Source organism: Pipistrellus kuhlii, unplaced genomic scaffold, assembly GCF_014108245.1.
Source record: "Pipistrellus kuhlii isolate mPipKuh1 unplaced genomic scaffold, mPipKuh1.p scaffold_m20_p_17, whole genome shotgun sequence".
In the NCBI taxonomy this organism is placed as follows: Eukaryota; Metazoa; Chordata; class Mammalia; order Chiroptera; family Vespertilionidae; genus Pipistrellus; species Pipistrellus kuhlii.
Window position 1 is genome coordinate 7,685,371 of NW_023425482.1, and position 21,014 is coordinate 7,706,384.

The following is a 21,014-nucleotide window of genomic DNA, read 5'->3' on the forward strand; positions in this document are numbered from 1 at the left end:
AGCATTTTTTTCTTGCCCAGTGTGGTATGTAAAACAATGCTGTGCTTTACAATGGGCAGCACCTAGGATTAGATAAATACGGCATTCACACCCTCTTCCTGGCACCGCTGTGGCCCTGAAGTCCGTGCCCAACTCTTGTCACTCAGGGAAACTCCCAGATGAACCAGCCCATCGTAACTGCTTATGGCCCCTCCGTACAGCTCATGGCAAAGATACTCCTCTCTGTCAACTCTCCCTACAAACATCTCCTAGGCAACGCCCCCACCCAGGCTCCCTGCAGAGCCCCAGACGTCCCAGCATGCACCGTGGAGACAGAGGCCGCGCTCCTCTGGGCCCAGGGCGCCTGCCCGGATGACTCGGATCGCTGGCAGGCAGCCTGCGCCAGCATGGAGCCCCCAGGAGCTCCCGGCCGTGGCCCAGCTGGGGTGAGGCCGCCAGGAAGTGGATTTGGCACAAACTCCTAAAAGCCGACACAGGGAAGCTAGAGGGGGGGTCGGAGGGGCGGGCAGTGTCCTGCCACCCAGAGAAATTCTTTCTACATGTGAGACCTGGGAAAATCTGCCCAGCACACTCCAAACAAGCTCACCACGCAGGGTGGGGGTGGGGGTGGGGGGGCCAGAAGCTCCAGAGCAGAGTTTGGCGAGAAATTTCCAGAGGATGTTCCAAGCACGCAGAGCTGGGCTCTCGCAGGCTGCAAGCCAGATGCTGAGCTCCTGGAAGGTCCCCTCTGCCGAGGGCGGGCTGGGTTACGTGACATCGAAAGGCAGGTGCCCAGGAATGGACCAGGAAGGGGCTTTTCTCCGAATCCCCCCTCCCGCCCCCCAAAGCAGCCGGCGGCGTGGAGCTGTGAGGAGCTAGCGTGACTCCTGCTCCGGACACCGACAGCTGTGTGGCCTTGGGCTGGTCACTCTCCCTCTCTGAACCTCCGAGGCCTTCATTGTCAAATGGGGAGCATTCAGGTAAAAGAGACTAAGGCATTGCCAGAGAGGGAAGGATATACCATTGTGATGATGACAACCAATCCATCTGAAAGACAAAGCAATCATAAATGGGCAGGAGCTTCCAAGTGCATAAAGCAAAAATTTACGAAATTAAAGGGAGAAAAGGACAAATCCAGTGATAGTAAAATTTTTTAAAATCCTCACCCATGCATATTATTTTTTTCCATTGATTTTCAAACAGAGTAGAAGGGAAGGAGGAGGGGAGGAAGAGAGAGAGAGAAAGCAAAAGATCCATTTGAGGGAGAGACATGATTGGTTGCCTCTGGCACATATCCCAACCAGGGCCGGGAACTGAGCCTACAAACCCTTGACCGGGAATCAAACCCAAGACCCTTTGGTCCAAGGGCCGATGCTCTAACCACTGAGAAAACTGGTCAGGGCCAATTGTAGTAAATTTTAACACCTTCCCTCAGAGGATGTGGTGCATGTGTGTGTGAGCATGCATGGGGGGCGGGGGCGGGGAGGACAGAAGGGTAAGTGTGAGTACATGTGCAATGAGATGGAGTGGATGTAAGAGTGAAGGTGTGTGCGTGTGTGAGAGAGAGGAGAGTGTGTCTGATGGGGGGTGTCTGTGCACAGTGGAAGGCTATGCAGGGGAAGGGCCCCAACAACCCACTGTCCTTCCAGTGACTCCTTCTCCCTCTGCCCGTCCTTGGGGCCTGCCCTTGAGCCCCAAAGACAGGCCCTGTGCGTCCCTGTCGCCTGGCCAGTGAAAGGTAACAGAGGAGCAGGGTCCAGGTTCCCACTGTCAATGGGAAGGAACCAGCTATCCCATCTCATGGGAGCTCTTAGAACTAGCCTCCCCATTTCCATATTCTGCAAACAAAGGGACATGCGGTTTCAGAAAGAGAAAGAGGGAGAGGGGTGAGGAGGATCAGGCCACCAGCCCAGCCTCCTGCTCACACGCAGAGCCCGAGAGGAAGACGGATCCCCGGGGGATGCTCAGCACTCTGCCACGCCAGCCATGGCAGGGCTGAGGGCGGGGAGCCGCACGGCCATTTTTCACGCTTAGCTGGGGATGCGAAGGTCCCCTGGCAAACCCTCAGCCCCTGCACCTGAGGGGAATGCGGGCCTTGTTTCTAGAATGGCATCACCCACCAACTCCAACCCCAGCCAGACTCGGGCCTGGACCTCTGCAGGGCCCTGACACTGGCCCCTGGGCCCAGCTGCTTTCTGCAGGCCTGGGCGGCTGGTGGTGTCCCTGGCGCTCAGCCCTCAGTGCAGACAGCTCTGCCCGAGCGCACCCAGCCCTGTGGGACAAGCACAAAGCCATGCGGGGCCTCCCTCGTCCAGCGGCCCCCTGGACACCATGTAATCGCACAAAAGGAAGAGCAGTGCACTGTGGGAAAGACCCTCCGGGAGGGGAAAGGGCACTCTGCCGCACGGAGGAATCAGGATTCAGGAGTCGGTACCACAGCCACGCGGAAGCCACGCTCTGAGGCTCCTCCAGCCTCCCTGCACTCGGGCCGGACACTGTGCTGAGACCCCAGGACCTTACAGCGCCCCCCTGGCCCGGTCCCACGGTGTCTGGGAGCCTGAAAGACCACGCCGCCTCCCACCTGCCTCCCTCCCTCCGTGGCCGGCATCAGAACCCCCACAAGCCCTAATCCCCGCCTGCGAAGGACCTCATCGCGAAGCCGGGAGTGACGGTTTACGGGTCTGGGAAGGCTTATAAAACACGGCTGCAGCGTGTCGACGCTCTGCCCTCCCTCCCAGGAGCCCGCTCTGGAAGCTGGAGCAGGGGACCCATGTGTGGGGACCAATGCCGCCTCCTTGGGTGGCTAAGCCAGGTGGGGCTAGAGCACATGTGTCAAACACAAGGCCCGCGGGCCAAATCCGTCCCGCCAGGCCTTGCAATGTGGCCCGCACCGCGCTGTCATCACTGCACTCCGCTGCGTTTCCATCACAATGACAGTTTATGACTGTTCAGTAAACCATTCGGCCCGCGATTTAGGCTGGATTTTAGATTTTGGCCCCTTCTCTGATTGAGTTCGACACCCCTAGGCTAGAGGAAGCCAGGCGCCTGCTGCCCCTGCCCCATCGTCTCCCACGAGTGCCACTCAACCCTGGGCAGCGGGACAGCCGGGGCCCTGGCATTAGACCACCCTGTTCTCCCATGTCCCAGCTCTGCCCCTGTCAGTAACCTGGTCCAAAACTCTCCGGTTCATGAGCACTGGCCTCCTCCTCTGAAAAGTGGACTGATGCCACCTCCCCACCGGGCGGCTCCGGCCACCTCCTGTGGTTGGAGGAGGAACGGGCAGCCGGGGGAGCTGCCATCTTACGGTCACCTAGTTAGGTGGTAGCAGAGTGCAGCAGTGACAAGACCCACAGGGGGCCTGTGCTGGTGGACCATCAGTGAGAAGCTGTGGAACGGCTGAGGGTCCGACAGGACCCACAGGGCAGAGGTGAGCTGAACCTGACACATGGCTCATTGCTCATCTGCTCTAAGTTTTGTTTGTTTGTTTTTTTAATGTATTTTATTGATTTTTTACAGAGAGGAAGGGAGAGAGACAGAGAGCCAGAAACGTCGATGAGAGAGAAACATTGACCAGCCGACTCTTGCACATCCCCTACCGGGGATGTGTCAGCAGCCAACGTTCATGCCCTTGACCGGAATCGAACCCGGGACCCTTCAGTCCGCAGACCGACGCTCCACCATGAGCCAAACCGGTTTCGGCTGCTCCAAGTTTTTTGTTTGTTTTTGTTTGTTTGTTTTTTATCATGAAGCATGTATTGTTTTTAAATGTAAAATAGAATGCAATCTGAAAACACCTTGAAAACACCAAAGTAGCTCCTACCATGTTTTCCCCAAAATAAGACCTACTTACAGGTTTCCTTCTGAGTGAAATATAAGGCATCCCCCGAAAATAAGGCCCCCTAGGCTCTGTCTCAGAATGCTAATGCTAAACATGAGAGATTTGGTCCACTGATTCTGAAAGAAATGGAGTCACAAGAAATTCACCAGGAAATTCAGGAATTAGATTGTTATGATGATGTTCCAGAAGATGATGACATGATTGTCATTGAATAAATGAGTAAATTCTTGATACTGTAGGATTCAGTTTGTCTGGTTTGTGTTGACAACTACCATACTACCGTACCGTATACAGGTAATAAATTTCCTTTATTTTCATTTAACAATAAATGTGTGCCGTATTCTTCTTCATGGAAAAATAAGACATCCCCTGAAAATAAGACCTAGCGCATCTTTGGGAGCAAAAATTAATATAAGACACTGTCTTATTTTCGGGGAAACAGGGTAGAGTATAATCAAACGTGGAGCAACATCTACATAATAGCTTTAGAGAATAAGATGAGGACATCTTTACAGTGGCATCGCTGGCATAGACATTCTGGAAGGGGAGGCCTTGTTGGTAATCATCACTACCCATCCATAGCACCCCCACCCGTGACTCCTCCTCCAGGCAGCCTTCCCTGACCTCCACCTCACATCAGGCCACCGAATATTGGCTGCAGACTGCCCCCAGCCAGGTCTGGGTGGGCCCTCAGCCATCTCCCACTGAACCACACATACCACGATCTGCTGTCCTCTGAGCCAACTGTTATCTCCCACATGGTACACCCTGGCATCGCCTCTGGGCGGGGTATGGACATTGGAGCCAAACAGCCTGACTGGAATCCCAGCTCCCGTACTCGCCCGCTGTGGACTTTTGGACACGTGACTTCCCCTCTCCATCCTCAATTTTCCGTATTTATGCCATAGGAACACCTACCTCCTAAGACGGGTGAAAGGTTACACGAGGGGATACAGGCAAAGCTCTTAGGACAGCAGCTGGCACAGAGGATGCTTTCGACGCTGTCTGCCACGGCCGTCATCTCCTTAGGCCGTCATCTTCATCAGGACCAGGTGGATGGCTAGAGCCTAAAGGCCCCTCCTTGTCACCAGCTCTGCCTCAAGGTGACACTGATCGGCGGGCAGGTTGACGTGGCTCTGATCTGAGGGGTCTCCCTTAGACCCTGAATGATTCCTCTCCCCTTCCCTCTGGCCCTGTGGCCAGGAGGAAACAGTAGACTCAAGAGGTGGCTGTCCCTGCCCCTGCCCAGGGCTCTGGCTCTGCTGAGCCAAACACCCACGGGGACCTTTGTGTCATTTATTTGAGGCTGCTGGCACCTCCAGAAGGAAATCCAATCCAGCAATTGATTTCACACGGGGTTCCACACCAAGCAGGCCGGCCACAGGAGACAAAAGCAAGTGGCTGGGGTGGCCAGGGCTGGCACAGGGAACCTGAGAGCCATGGTCTCAGAGCCACGCCTGCCCCTGACCTCCGGGGTCTCTCCCCACTCCTGCCAACAGGTGCAGAAAGATGAGACGGTGAGAATCTGACAGCCGCATGGGAGCCAAGGGGCTCAGCTCCTAGTCCGTCATCTGCTCCCATTTTACCGAGGGGAGTGTGAGACCCAGTCAGGGGGAGGGTTTCGCACACGGCCACTGGGAGTGCTGGGGCAGCAACCCAAGGCTTCTGATTCCAGGGCCGTGGCTGGAGCGAGGCAAAACTTTAAGAGCAAGTGCAATCTGGTCTCAATTCCTTTTTTTTTTTTTTTTAAAGTATGTTTTTATTGATTTTTCTTTTTGAGAGAGAGAGAGAAATGGAGAGAGAAATAGGGATGAGAGGAAAATTGATGGGCTGCCTCCTGCACTCCCCCTACTGGGGACTGAGTCTGCAGCCAGGGCATGTGTCCTGACTGGGAGTCTAACCAGGACCTCTTGGTGCACCGGGCAATGCTCAACCAGCTGAGCCACACCAGCCAGGGCAACGTTCACAATTCTTAACAACACCACCCTCCTCCTGGGAGGAGCCGACCAACTCCCATCCTCAGACACAAACCCGCTGCCTGGAGACCTGCAATGGGGTGTGCCTGTGGTCAGTGAGGGGGCACAGATGGGACTTTCTTCGCCTATACCGCGTTTTTGCCTGCTTTCCTCCCCCCCCCCCCCCCCCACCAGGAGAAAGTGGAACACCAAGAGTTCAACAGGGAGCTGCCAGGTGACCCAGCAATTCCACTCCTGGTGTCTACCCAAGAGAAATGAGAACACATGCCCACACAGAACCCTGCACACACACGTTCACAGCAGCATTACTCACAGCAGCCTGAAAGTGGAGACAACCAGGTGTCTGTCCTTACAGTGGAAAAGTATTCAGCAAAAAAAATGGTGTAAAATACAGACACATGCCACCACAACCAGACACAACCAAAGACTCATATTGTGTGATTCCATTGGTAAGAACCATCCAGAATAGGCAGACCCCTGGGGACAGAAAGGAGATTAGTGGTGGCCAGGGGCTGGGCGGGGAATGGTATAAGGTATCTTTCGGGGCTGATGGACATGTTCTAGAAATAGATAGGGGTGATAGTTGCACAACTCTGTGACTGTACTAAAACCCACCGAATTATACCCTTTATTTATTTTTTTAAATATCTTTATTATTTTATTTATTTACTTAATATATTTTATTGAGTTGTTACAGAGAGGAAGAGAGAGGGATAGAAAGCTAGAAACATGGATCAGCTGCCTCTTGCACACCGCCTCCTGGGGATGTGCCCACAACCAAGGTACATGCCCTTGACTGGAATCGAACCTGGGACTGTTCAGTCCGCAGGCCGACGCTCTATCCACTGAGCCAAACCGGTTTCGGCCGAATTATACGCTTTAAAAGGATGAATTCTGTGGTGTGTGGATTTTATTTCCATTTAAAAACAAAAAGAGCATCTTCTCCGGGTCAGCCCACAGCCCTCCTGCCAATGAGCCCTCCCAGCCCTCGGGCACCTGGCCTTCCCCACTGCTCCGACGTCCCGCCCCAGAGCCCTGCCCAGTCCTCTTCATCACTCCTGCGGCAGCCCCCACCCCACCCATGTCTCCCAGCCCCTCCATAACCACGGTCACAATCCCTCCCTGCACCCGGTCTGGTGTGCTCACTGCTGGGTCCTGAGGCCCAGGACAGTGCCCGGGCCACAGCAGGCGCTCAATACAGACAGACGGAACACATGGACAGAATCCTTTGTGACTGCCAGGCCTTCAAGATAAAAAGCCCCAAACCCCTGGGCTGTGTTTACCTCTATCAGCAGTCTCATCCCAGTGCTGGAATCTTCTGGAAGTTTTTTAATACCAGTGGCACGAGGGCCGTCCCTCACAGATTCTCATTTAACAGGTTGTGGTTGGGTCCAGTCATCGGTATTTATTTTCCCCCAATTGTCACAGTCTAGTCATTGGCACTTTAAAATCTGGACTGATTCAAGTTGAATCACATGCACTTCCAGGGATTCCAGACACTGCCAAGCCCTCCCGCCCCATCCCTTCCTCCCACTGCAGGCAGAGCGACTTCAGGTTTTCCAGTAACTGTACTCCCCACATCCAGGCTTTTGCACGCACTCCTCTGCCAGGAGCGCATGACTCCCGTCTGAATCCTTTTCCGTCTTCAGGACTTCTCTCAGATGTCACCTCCTCCAGGAAGCCTTTCCTGAATGCACCCATTTCCCAAGCTTCTGCTGACCCCAGCAGACCCCAGCAGGGAACACGCTGCACGGCTACAGGCAGTCCCTTTACTCAGGACCCCCTGCCAGCACCCAAGGGCAGAGGCTGCCTGATTCCACAGCATGTCCTTGGAGCGTCAGGTGCCCGCAGAGCACCTGGCGGGCAGGCGGCGTGCACGCAAACATTGGTTGAGCGGATGGGCAGAAAGTGTGTTGACATTTCTCCAGGGCAGCCCAGGGCAAGGGCAGAAGCAGAACTGCAGCTGCATCTCTGGCACGGGGCTCCAGAATGTCTCACAAAACGTGTACGGATAATTAGCTGGTGTTACTGGAAATAAAAAAAATTAAAAAAAAAACAGCAAAAGTGGCATAAGATTGTGGGCCTGTTGGTCCTCCTGGTGTAGCGTTGTCTGAAAAAACGATGATCAGCGAGGTTTCTCTGACCCTAACATGTTGTCACCCTCCACAGGGTAGAATATCATGGTGGTTTGAGGCCCCAGCATCACATATGGAATTTAAATCCTAGACCTCATTGAAGAGGGAGAGACTAGACAAAGGGTACAAACTTCCGGCTTAAGATCAGTGAGTTTGGGGACCTAACTTACAGTATGGTGATTTGCAGGGAATAACACTGTTTCATATCCTTGAATATTGCGCCGAGAGTAGATTCTCCGTGCTCTCACCACAAAAAAAGGAAGGGCAGCTAGGTGAGCTAATGGCATGGTGGTGATCATTTTGCAACAAATAAACGCATCAAACCAACACATTGTATACCTTAAACTTATAAAGTGTTACGTGTCAATTACATCTCAATGAAAATTGGGGAAAATAAAAATAAAATAAAGTTAGACCCCAAGAGGGCATTCTCCTGGGCCTAACTCCACAGAAGAAACCGCCAATAAGACACTAGGTATTTTCCCAACAAATCTAGGCACAGCCTCAGCATCCTTGGCCACACAGAACCACCAGCCCTCTAGGCCTCAGGTGGGCAATGCAGACCGCTGTGAGCCCTGAGGACCAGAGCTTTCTTTCTGACAGACGGGGAAACCGAGTGAAGGAAGCTCCTTTCACAACTGCCCCCATACGTTTCCGCTTAGGGCTACATGGAGAACAGCAGCCAGGTTCTGAAATGCTCTCTCTGGACGGCAGGGGTTCCCTCTCCACCGTCCCCACTGAAATATGGACCTGGGGAACCTGAGTCCCAGACCTGGGCTGTTCCCGGGCTGAGAAAATGTGCAAACTTGCCTTGAACGTACAAACCCTCAAAAAACACTCGTGGGTGTGATCCAGGGGAATCTAACCGGAGAAGAGGCCAGAAAGCTTCATAGAGTCTGGCCGTGGCCAAAGACAGCCACCCCTCCTCCGACCCCTTCCCTTCCCAGCACCCAAAGGAGGCTGAGTTTTGAAGACCTTTGGTCTCCACTTCCTCTCTCCCAGTTGTCTCCAATCACCTCCAGGTTTAGGACAAGGCAAGTCTGGAAAGTTCAGTCCTTGGTGCAGATGGCTCCCAACTGTCAAGCAAAAAGCACAGACTTTCCCCGGAGAAGGCGGTTGGAGCCTGAGAAAGGCCGAGAGCCCAGTTCCTTCCCAGCGACCACCTGGGACAGGGTGCCAGGCAGCCCGGCGGGGCAGCCCACAAAGCTCCCCCATCTGCTCCATCGCCACGCTGAGGTGCCCCACCGGCCCGGCCGGGGCGGCAGGAGCTGCCAGGCCCTCCCTGAAGAGCAGGAGCCATGTGGGCGCGGATAGCCAGGAAACACGGGAAACAGATGTGCGTGCCGGCCTGACAGGCGAGTGATGACAGACGCGCTCTGCAGGCCTCAGATGTCAGCGCTGAGGAAAGAAAGGCACCGCGGCGGCAACACCTGTTCTGGGCCCGGAGGCCGCCCTGGGGGGCTCGGCGAGGCGTCCCGCGGTGAGGGGCCGGGGTGCGGTTAGGTAAACAGCTGCACGCTCCATTACCCAGAACGCTCTCCAGACGGAGCTGGAAGAGGGAAGGGCTGGCCTGCCGGCCAACTGGCTTGCAAGGAAAGCAAATCGATCATGCAGCTGACCCATCTTGGACGGAGCAGGCCTCTCCCGGCAGCAGGAGGAGTCCCGGCTGAAATCCCAACACCTGAGCAGCGCCGGGGAGAGCACAAAGGGCACACGTTGTCAGCAGGCTGGAGGCGCAGGGGACAGAGCACCAGCTAGCAGGGGCTTCTCGGGGCCTCTGGTCCGTACAGACACCTCCTGCCTCTCAGCTTCTGCTGAGTGGGAGGAGGCACACGCAGGGAAAATGATGACCCACCCCCCTCCCACCCCCCGAGGGCACTGCCACGTTCAGAACTGGGGCCCCAGAGGGGACAGAAAGGCAGGACAGAGGAGAGGCCAGGGCACAGACTACAGAACTGGACTCCGGGTCCAACTCTGGTCCTGTGGTTACTGGCTGAGTGACTTTGGGCAAATCACTTGACCTCTCTGGTCTTGCTTTTTCCTCTATGAAACGAGCACAGAGGCTCCTCCCCACACAGGGTTGTGATGAGGACGTAGTAAGTGTGAGCACAGGTGAAGCAGTGGCACCAGCTGGCACATGGAAAACATCCTATTCAGGCATCATCACCATCATGTCCCCAGTGCCATCTCCAGCAGCCTGGTCAGCTGTGCCCACTAGCTCTGAAGAGAAGGACCACCATTCTCCACCCCCATCGGAGAGGTGGGGGCCAGGGACTGCAACATCGGAGCCGGAGGGTGACTGTAAGAGACCCCGCATAGCCTCCAGGGCCTCAGGGAGGGAGGGAGGGAGGAACACGCCTCCTATCCTTGCTGAACGTAAGCTGCTCTGACATCGCAAACCTTCCAGGGGAAGATCATCTACTGCAACGAAGGCTCAGAGAGGGCATACGTTGACTCAAGATCACACAGCCAGCTCCCAGCAGAATGACAATGAAAGCCAGGCCTGTCAGAAGGCCAACTCAAGGTCTTTCGGTGGCTCTGCAGAGCCTTGTGTGTGAGGGGGTTCCTCCCCGGGGAAGGGATGCCAGGACCCTGCAACGGTGGGCTGCACCCTCCCCTGCCCAGCCTTGCACAGCCCTCTCCGAGCGGCCAGCTCAGAGACATGGTGACTGCAGGGCAGGGTTCTCCGGGGCAAGGGGTCCAGCCAGAGAGAGAAGCCACAAACACACCCAAAGGGCACTGGTGACCCTCTCCTTTCTTTCCTTCTTCCTTTCCTCCCTTCCTTCCTTCTTCCCTTTCTTCCCTCCTCCCTCCCTTTCCTTCCCTCCTTCCTTTCTTTCTTCCCTCTTCTCTCCCTTCCTCCCTTCTTTCCTTCCTTCCTTCTTTCCTCCCTTCCCTCCTTTCTTCCCTCCTTCCTCCCTCCTTTCCTTCCTTTTTTCCCCTCCTTTCCTTCCTTCCTTCTCTCCTCCCTTCCTATACTTCCCTCCTTCCCTCCCTTCCCTCCTTCCCTCTCTCACATTCTCCTTCATACTATTTAAAGTTGTCACTAAGGAATAACTGCTAACGGGAAACAGCTGAGGCATTATAGAAGGCAGTATAGATGAGGCTCGGGAACATGCCGTCCCAGTTAAGTGGTTTCCCCGTGGCCACCCTCCAAAGCCCCAGCCACGCCCCCCAAATTCTCCAGCCACACACTAAAGGGAGACACAGCCGATGAACGTGAGAACCGAGGAATCGGGAGCTGGCGAGCGTGGCGGCCTCGGCCCCCTGGGTGGCTCAGCTGCCTCTTTGCCCAACAGTTCCTGCGCGCCAGTCCCTCCATAGCGCACCCAGCTCCCGCCAGCGCGCTCTCACCCCCCACCCAGGCTGGCACCGGGCATCCTCCTCCTGCAGTGCTCACAGCTCTGCAGGAGGCTGTTGTCTTGGTTGACTCTTTGTCCCCCTGACACTGAAGGCTCTGAACTTGCCACCAAGTCCTCGGTGTCTGGAGCAGCACCTGCCTCAGAGTAGGCACTCCGTAAATGCTGGCTGAATGAATGGGAGGCAGGGATGCAGGGGGGAAAGGCAGAGGTGGCATCTACTGTCAATCAGGTGCTCGCTTTTTTTTTTCAAATATATTTTTTTTATTGATTTTTTACAGAGAGGAAGGGAGAGAGATAGAGAGCTAGAAACGTCGATGAGAGAGAAACATCGACCAGCTGCCTCTTGCACACCCCCTACCGGGGATGTGCCCGCAACCAATGTACATGCCCTTGACCGGAATCGAACCTGGGACCTTTCAGTCCGCAGACCAACGCTCTACCACTGAGCCAAACTGGTTCCGATCAATCAGGTGCTCTTACAGGTGGGGTCTATGCTTTCCTTTTCCGTTGTCTAATCCAGCCTGAGACCCGCCCTGCTGCCTCCACCACCGACAGGCCCGCCAGCCTCCCCATCCCCCTGCCTTGCTGCCACTGCCAGGCCCTGGGGGGATCTGTTCCTGGCCTGTTCCACGCCTTCTTGTAAGAACGTTTTATTGCTCCCCTAAACCCAACGTCCTTTTCCTGACTTCAAGGCTTCTAGTTCCTCCATCCTTGCTTCCCCTTCATCTCTCCTCCACCACAATGGGACGGACTCCAGCCCATCCAAGGCTGCATGACTCCTCCTCACCTCTGTGCCTCTCCTCCTGCTTTACCTCACTCCACCCCATGAATAGGACTTAGGGATCAGAAGACCTGGGCTCAAAAGCCATCTACATGGATCGTTCACAAGGTCATCTGACTTTTCTGAGTCTCGACTTACTCATCTATAAAATGGGCATCATCAGGCCTCCTAGGGCCATGGTGAGGAGTTAAAAAAAAGGAATGGTGTAAAAGGCAGCCTGACACTCAGCCTTCCCGAACGCATGCTGACCCCTTCTGGACAGACACCAGCCTGCGTGCTCTTCCACACCAGGCTCCCCCTAATGCCCACCTCCCTCGCAGGACTGTAGCTTCTTTTGTTTCCTCGGGCTTCTATCCATCGAGGCCGCCGGTTGGCATCTCATCAATCCTGATGAGCGAGCAAATCAACATGAGAAAACTCAGCCCAGTGTGGATGCTCTGCAGAAAACACGTTGTCGGGGAGGCCCCATCGACAGCCCTCTGATTACCCTATGGCACACTGTCATACCTAAAACCCACACCCAGCCGGCAACCCCAGAGCCTTGTGGAAGATTAACCTCGAAAACACTGCCCCAACACGTTGGGCGGACATGGTCCCACTACGATTCAAGCCCTTGACTTTCCGCGAGTGTTTAAATTCCCCCGTTCATTCAGTTCTCGCAATGACCCTACGAGGCGAGTGACAGAGATTTCCCCTCCTCAGCCAAGGAAACGAGCGCGGCGAGGATACTAAACGGACTCACTGGCACTGGTTTCTCAGAGAAAGGAAGAGATTGGAACCAAGGTCTGACCTGCTCCGAAGCTGGGCTCTTGTCCCAGGGCCAGCCCCTGCGGAAAGTGCAATCCTCCAGATGTCCAGCAGTAGGCGCCACAGAGATCTACCACCCACCACCAATGAGAGGACATACCACCCAAGTCCCCAAAGGCAGCTCTGAAGTCCAAAGCAACCTCGGTGGAGAAGCCATGGACAGAGCCTGAGGAATGGAGAAGCCAAAGACATGACGAGGGGAGCAGGGGAAGGGACAGGGCAAATTTGAACCATGTCACTTTATCAATATTTGGTTGTTTGTTTATTTATTTCAGAGAGGAAGGGAGAGAGAGAGAAAGGTAGAAAAATCAATGAGAGAGAATCACTGATTGGCTCCCTCCTGCACACCCCACCCTGGGGACCGAGCACTCAACCCAGGCATGTGGCCTGACTGGGAATCGAACCGTGACCTCCTGGCTCCTAGGCTGACACTCAATCACTGAGCCACGCCGGCCAGGCCATGGGCCAGGTCACTTAAAAGGTGCCACACACATGGACACAGGGGAGGCAGGACCAGGACCTTCCAAACAAACGGAATGGCTATTCCCGAACAGACCAGAGACAGCCTTCCCCATTCCCACATCCTCCTGCCGGGCCCTCACCAGCGGCGACCGCGACAGGCGTCTGATGGAAACAAGCCTGTCTGCCTTTGGTAGACATCGGGATTCCTGGCCCTGGGTGGCCTCCGTGGTGATCTCAGTTCACGGATACCCATTCAGACCCACCAGGGGCAGCTCCTGCCCCAGCCTCTGCAGAGCCAGATCCGGAATGAACTGAGCCCTGTCTGGCTCCTCCTGGGCAGGCAGCGTGAAGGCAGGCGCCTTATAAACAGGGCCAGCGCCAGGCCTCCTGCCTCCTCCGGCACAGCTGACTTACAGAGAAGAAAGACTCACTTCCCACTGCGGGAAAAAACTCTGTTTGGGCCACTGTCCTCCTGGGTACCAAAACCCCCACATCTGGAACTCTTTCTATCTGCTGTTAAGCAACCAGAGTCACAAAGGAAAAGTGTGAACTTGGATGGAAAACTCTGGAAAAGCTGAGCCACCGGGGAGCTAGCGTGAAGGGGAACTTCCACCTCTGATGTGTTTGAAAACCGGGTAAGCACGGAGACCTCTCGGTGACCTGCGTGGCTGGACTAATTACCAATGTTATCAGGCGGATGACAGACATGCCCCGAACTTCCTCTGTTTGGTAGATCCTGCTGCAAACACACACTCAAGTTCAGGCCCATGCTTGATGCTTTCAGCGGTGCCCTATTCTTCCACAAGACCACTCCTGGCCCCCAACTCCGCTGAGCATGTGCGTGCCTCTGAGCCCAGCCACGCCGGTACATCCACCGAGCACCAAGTCAGCAGGCGGGGCCCCTCCTGCTGGAACACACCACACAGAAATCAGTGCTAACTCCTGGCCAGAGACACAGAACAAACACATCTCTTCTTTCCCTGCCTGGATTTCAGAGGATGAGAGAACCGCGGCTTACCTTTGTCGCCGTGGCCACCGGGGAGCTCCAGCCCACGGGTCCCTGGCGGGCGAGCCCTTGGCCAGCACACACCAGGGTCCCACACTCCACACAGGCGCCGATGATCAGCTGCCGCCCGTCGTCCACCAGCAGGCTGCGGCTCGCGCGCAGGGTATAGAGAAACAGGGGCAGCCGGGCCACCCGCACAGCCTTCAGCCCCAGACACCGCTTCCTCTCCTGCTGGCAGAAGAAGCACACAAACGTGTCCACTTGGTACTGCCGGGACCAGGCGCTGACGGCGTGGTGGGCGTTGCGCGCCTCGTGCTGCAGCCACTGGCCCAGCAGGTCGTGGTAGCAGAGCACGCAGGTGGCCACCAGGCCCGTGGAGTCGGCAGGCCTGGCGCGCGGCGCAGGCGGGTACACGGTGAGGAAGGGGAAGAAGGGCTCCTTTTCGCCCAAGCGGCTGGAGGGGTTCACGTTGAGCTGGAACTCCTTCCCGGGGCCCAGCTCGGTGCCGCAGATGTAGCAGACGGACACGGCGGCGCCGGCCTGGGTGGAGGCGGGCAGCTCAGAGAGAGCCGGGTCGGAGGCGGGGAAGGCCTGGTGGTACCTGCCCAGGAAAGCCTGCACGGACGTGATGAGCTCCTCATTCTGACAGGCCCGGTACAGGGCCCAGATGTCCTCCAGGACGCTGAAGCACTTGGGGCAGCTCCGAACCTCACAGCGCTTGTTGGGGCCCCGGGCGTTGGGGGGGCAGGGCAGGAGGCTGAGGAAGGGGAAATGCATGGTGCTCCTGGCGTTGCCGTTTAGGATCCTGGAGGCTACAGTCCGGGCATCAGGGGTGCAGTCCTCCCCACAGAGGTAGCAGGCCTCTGGCAGGGTCCCCGAGGGCGCGCCCTCCTCCCTGGGGAGCCTCCTGCCCTTGGAGGCCATGCCGGGGGCGTGGCTGTTCAGAGGCACCACGTACAGTCTCTGCAGGACGGGCACGCTGGCCAGCTCGAAGCTTTGCCACTGCTGCATGAGGGAGGAGAAGCAGCAGGGACACACCAGGGTGCTGCCACCCTCGCTGATGGGCTGAGCCCCGGGAGGCGGGCTGTGCAGCCACAGGAAGGGAAAGAAGGGGGCCTGAGCCAGCTTCTCCTGCTTCTGCACGTGGATCTGGTGCTGGGAGGCCGGGGACAGCGCCGACCCGCAGATGTAGCAGCAGAGGCCCCCTGCTGGCGCAGCGCGGCTCTCTGGGGGAACCCGGGGGACACCGCCACCGGCTCCCTTCTCTTTGGGGCCACCACAGGAGCTGGGGAGAGACGGCTCCTTTCGGTCCTCCTCCTCGCTGGTGATGTTGATGTCACTGTCCTCGGATAGGCAGTAGCCTCCTCCCCGGGGCTCCCCCAGGGGCCTGCTCTCCAGCGTCTTGGCGGCCCTGCCCGGAGGGGCTCCTCTTATGCCGTCTGCAGGGGCCACGGGGGCTGGAGGGCCTGGCCACGGGCCTTGAATCCCTCTCAGGACACTGGCCCGCGCCTCGGGGACCCAGGGCCTCCCCACGCCCTTTCTCCGGCGCCTGATGCCGCCGGGCTTGGGCTCTCCGTCCACGTGGAGCTTCGAGGGGTCCCCTTCCTGCTCCTCCTCCACGTCTCCCAGCTCCGGGGTCCCGGCGGCGCTCTGTCCCGGAGGGGGTCCTGGCGCCGCCGCCGTCCTCCACTCCTGGCCGCGGCCCCCTCGAGGCGGCCCAGTCCCCGGCCCCAGAGCGGTCCGCGCCGCCGCCAGCGCCCCGTCCTGGCGGGGGCTCAAGGCGTCGCGCGGGACAGGGTCCGGGTCCGAGAGGGGGTCGGTGTCCGACAGCTCGGACAACTCCGAGTCTCGAGGCTCCTCAGCGGAGACTCGGGGGCCGCCGCCGTCCTCGTCGTCGTCGTCGTCGCCGCCGGCCGCGCCGCCCAGCGCGTAGGCGACGTTCCACTCGCGGGGGGCCCCCGCGCCCCCGCGCCGCCCGCCCGCGCCCGCGTCGCACTGGTGGGGCCGCTTGAGCCAGTACATGCGCTTGTCCACGGGCGTGCGGGCGCGCTCGAAGGCGGCCCACTGCTCGCCCAGGAAGCAGCGGCACACAGCGCACACCAGCACGCAGCCGTCCGCCGGGCACAGCTCGCGCGCGCCGGGCGCCGGCTCCTGCTGCTGCAGGAACGGGAAGAAGGGCTGCGCCGCCGGGGCCCCCGCGCCCCCCGCGCCCGCCGCCGGCTGCTTCACCTGCAGCTTCAGCTCCTTGCCGCGCCCGATGCCGCCGCCGCAGATGAAACAGGAGAGCGGCGCGCCGCCGCCGCCGCCGCCCGCCGCCCGCTCGCCCACGGCGGCCATGAGCCGCTGCTTGCGGGAGACCGGCCGCCCGCTCATGGCCGCCCCGCGCCGCCCGCCCTCAGCGCCCGCCCGCGCCGCCGCCGCGCCCAACTTGGAGCATGTGTGCGCGCCGCAAAGTTTGGCGGCGGGCGGCCGGCGCGGGCGCGGGAGCTCGGCCGCCGCTCACTGGGGCGCCCCCCCCGTCCCCCGCCCGCCCCCGGCCCGGCCCGCCCAGCCCCCGGCGGCGCCGCGCCCAGCGCGCCCGGAACGCAGCGGCGGCGGCGGCGGCGGCGGGCCCCGGGCGGCTGGAGCGGCAGCCGCATGTGCGAGCTCGGCGCCTGCCAAAGCGTTGGGTCATTTAATTGGGGAGGAGGGAGGCGGGAGGGCGGAGGAGAGCGGAGGGAGGGGAAGGGAGGAGGAGAGCGGGCGGGAACCAGCGGGCAGGGAAGCCCTCCCTCCTCGCGCGCCCTCCCCTCCTCCTCCTCCTCCCCCCCACTTCTCTCCCCCTTTCCTCTGCTGTCCCCCCTCGATCCTCCCCCCGCGTCCCAAACTGCGCACAATAGCGCGCCGGCTCCTCTATCTATTTTGTGTCCAGCCGGGAGCCGCGCGCGATGATTCATGGCCCCAATTAGGGGCTCTCTCCAGCGCGCCTGGCTGGAGCTGTCTGAAGGGTCTCCTCGGGGGACCCACGGAAACCCATCAGCGGCTACAGCTGGTGTGTAAGTAAAGGTCAAGCAGGACGCAGGAGCCAGGTAAGGAAGTGGCTGGTGTCCCCTGAGACGAGTCAGCGGGGGAGCTTTTTTTGGGGGGGGGGGAGCAGCCTCAGTCCAGGAGCCAATTTCACTCAGGGTGCTATGGCCCCCTCCTCCTCTTTCCAAAGGGCCATTTACAGCCCTCCGCAGCCCAGAGTTGGGGGCACTTTCCAGGGCCCAGTGTTCTAAATTTGGAGGCAGAGGAGCCATCGCGTCTCCTGGAACACGTTAGTAAACGCACCATGGGGGGGGGGGGGGGGGGGGGGGCGCAGAGGCATCCGCCTGACACACCCCTCTGCACCACTCCCCGGGGGCAGAAAGGGTCCTGTGTGTCCAGAGCTGTGTGTTCCAGGGCAAGTGACTCTACAACTCTGGGGCCTTTCTTCCTCTCATTAAACCGGAGCTCTGACAGGGGATTCACTGTTTCCATGTAATTATCGTGTATGTGAATAGATGCATTGTATTTATTTAATACACAGAGAGAAACCTTAGCAGCATGCGCCAAGGTTCTTTTTCTAAGCACTTTATTTATTTAGTTATTTAGTTATTGTTAATCCTTAACGGAGGATTGATCCCCCCCCTCTGATTTTTAGAGAGAGCAAACGAGAGGAAGTGAGAGAGATACGTAGATTGGTTGCCTCCTGCATGCCAGATACCTGTCCTTGAACGAGGAATCAAACCCTCGAGCTTAGGCTCTAACCACTGAGCACACTGGCCAGAGCTTTTCTAAGCACTTTATATGCACCAGCACGGTTACTCCTCCCGGTGACTCTGGGTTAGCGTGTGATGGAAAGCCTGTTTTGCGGTTGAGAAAGAGGAGGCACAGAGGCACTCCTTTTCCGGAGTGCTGGGGCTGGGAGTCAGACCCTGTGCAGCCTCGTCAGGCAAACATCTGGCCCCCATCACCCCCTTTCTGCTGATCGAGATGGTCTATGGTAGGAGACACGGCAAGGACCCCTCCGTAGGCCCTGCAGCTCCGGGAGGCTGGGAGGCCTTGGCACATCCAGGCCTTTCTGGGCCTCGCATTCCCCATCTGTGAAATGCCACCCCTTCCAGCCTAAAAATTCTATGAGTCTCTGATTTCTGAGCAGGTGACAGCTGTCCTGGCCTGCCAGCTGGAGCCCAGAGTGAGCCTGGGGACAAAGGTGCCATGTGGGCCCCTGTGCCCTCTGGGGCACTGACATGTAAATAAAACTGGGCTTCCTCGGGTGAGGAGGAGGGCCATGCCTTATAAATAAACGGGACAAGAGGAAAGGGCCACCTCTTTGGAAACCCTGGTGGATATTCCAGGGGTCACAGTCCAGGGGAGAACAGGAAAGTCAGCATCATCGCCAGAAATGCAAAAGGCAGGCCTTCCCCGAGGCTCATGAAAAAAAGCTGTATCAGCCAAATTGCCCCGAAGGAATGTTGGAGGCAGGGCAAGGGGTTTCCCTGCTTCTGGCATTTTTAATACCTGGGGAGAGGAGGTGGACTGGTTGGGAAAACTTTAAAGGGTGAGGCCTGTTTGATTGCATCCTCGCACAAGGAGGAAGCCTCACACAGACCAGGAGTTGCTGGTAAAGCTAGGCCAGCTTAGGCAGTGCAGGTCCACGGTGGGGTTCCTGGTGGGCTCCTTAAGGCTCGCACATGCTGTGCCTTCCACCTCCAGTGCCTTTCCGGGCTCTCTGTCCCTCTTCTCTTTATGGCCTTGGCTGCACTATCTTCCCGGGGAGACTTCCCTGCCTTCTCCATTTCTAGTCGGTCCCTCCTGTTATTCTCTGACTCAGCTCATTGGCACAGGAATTTGCTGTTGATTTTCTTTTCTGTCGACTGTTCCCTGTCTATGCTCCTTTCCCCGAGCAGGAATCAGGTCTGTCTTGCTCTCCGTGGATAGCCTGGCCCATCCTTCTCTAGTAGAGTGAGCCTAGGGCAAACCTCTTAGCTCTCTAACTCTCAGTTTCCTGCTCTGTACAATGGGATCTGGACCCTCACCAGATCTTTGTGTGGGGGCCAAATGAGGCAGAGAGGGCCCGATGCTCTGGGCACAGGGCCTGGCACATTGTAAGTGACAGTGTATGGGTGTTGACTCTGCCTGGCTCTATCCACTGTTGAGGAGGTTCTACTACTGCCTGTCTGCAATCTGAGGTGAGGGGGACACTGTGATGAGATCCCACACAGTGTCTGAGGAAGGAGAGCCACAGGAATCAATGGGATAAAAAAAGGGAGGTGGCGTTTTCTTGGCTAAGCCGGAATCATTTAGTACGTGCCACATGTGTGAAAGTGTGTGTATGCATGTGCTGGTGTGCATGTGTGTATGTATTCATGTGCTTGTGTGTATGGGTATGCATGCATTCAAGTGTCTCTGTGTATTTGTGTTTGCATGTGTTGGTGTGTGCATGTGCGTATGTACATGTATGTTCATGCATGTCCCTGTGTGTGCATATAAAGCAGGCAAGGAGCAGGAGGAGAGAAGCATCCAGGTGGATGTTTTATTTCTCTCTATGACCCAGTGACTCAGGTAAGTTCCCTGCCACACATCTCAGAAGCCGGGCACAGATCTCAGAAGGAGGAAAGCAGGTGGTGGTGGTTGGTGATCTGTCCGTGGATGGCATCTGGGTGGGGCCACTAGCACAGATTAACATAGCAGATTAACACCTCGGTTCTGCCTTTTACTAGCTGTGTGGCCTTGACCTGCAACTTAACCTCTCTGAGCCTCAGCTTTCCTACCTGTAAAACAGGGATAATAAAACAACGTACTCCATAGAGCTGGGAGGAGGATGGAGTGAGACAGCCCAAGTGAAGCACTCTCTCTAAACTCAGAGGTGACCGTAGTTTGGCATATGGGTGGGATGTGAAGTACACACACAGACCTGTGCCTTACAGATGCAAAGACACAAATCTTAACTGTGATCCAGTGAGGTAGGTTCTGTTACATCCCCAGTTTACAGGTGAGGAGACAGGCACGGGGAAGGGCAGTGAAGGCCCAAGGTCATGAAGGTTGGTGGCTGGACCGAGGCACCATGTCTCCATAACCCCCTTAGCTTTGCCCTAAGTCTGAGATGCCAGCTTGTTAGGGCAGGAAGGGCAGAGCCTTGTCCTCCCTCTCCTCACATGTGTCCCCCATTTCACAGGTAAGGAAACTGAGGCCCTGACAGGTTTGTGCCCGGACACAACATCTGTATTAGTGTCACATGCCAACATAGTCTCAACGCTCCAGTTTCTAAGGGGGAAGTGAGGAAAGCTCATCAGGAACGAGCCACCAGATTATCCCAGAGCCACAGCCTCCCGGTCCCAGCAGAGCCCTCTCTTTGCTTCCCTGAGTCTCTCCACCCCGTTTGCAGCTCCCTCACACCGTGTGGTATGCGGTCCCAGCTCTCCCCATCTCTAGTCCTAGGACGCCAGTGCAGTGGACTTGAAAAGCTCCCACAGAGGCTCACAGGCAGACCTGGCTCTGGGGACTGGGAGGAAAGACCTGCCCCTCGGTTCTGCAGGAGACCAGAAAGCACTGGAGTGGAGCATCTCAGACGTGTGGCTTCCTGCAGGGCTGGCTCAGAAGCTTCAGGAACCTGCCCTCACCCTGCCGGAGAGTGCGCTTCCAGGCTCCGAGCACTTCGCACAGGT

General features: G+C 57.4%; 1 protein-coding gene across 5 annotated transcripts in view; it reads right to left on the minus strand.

The window, feature by feature from the left end:
- Positions 1-16,864, minus strand: part of GSE1 (Gse1 coiled-coil protein) — a 402,534-nt gene extending 385,670 nt beyond the window's left edge. For 2 of the 5 annotated variants that reach the window (XM_045582632.1, XM_045582633.1), the window contains exon 1: positions 14,359-16,857. In XM_045582632.1, coding sequence (XP_045438588.1) covers positions 14,359-16,719 — 2,361 coding nt within the window. In that variant the 5' untranslated portion in view covers positions 16,720-16,857. Of the gene's footprint in view, positions 1-14,358 lie in introns of all 5 variants that reach the window. The other 3 variants (XM_045582634.1, XM_045582631.1, XM_036441246.2) reach the window with 2 other exon arrangements.
- Positions 16,865-21,014: the final 4,150 nt, after the last annotated feature.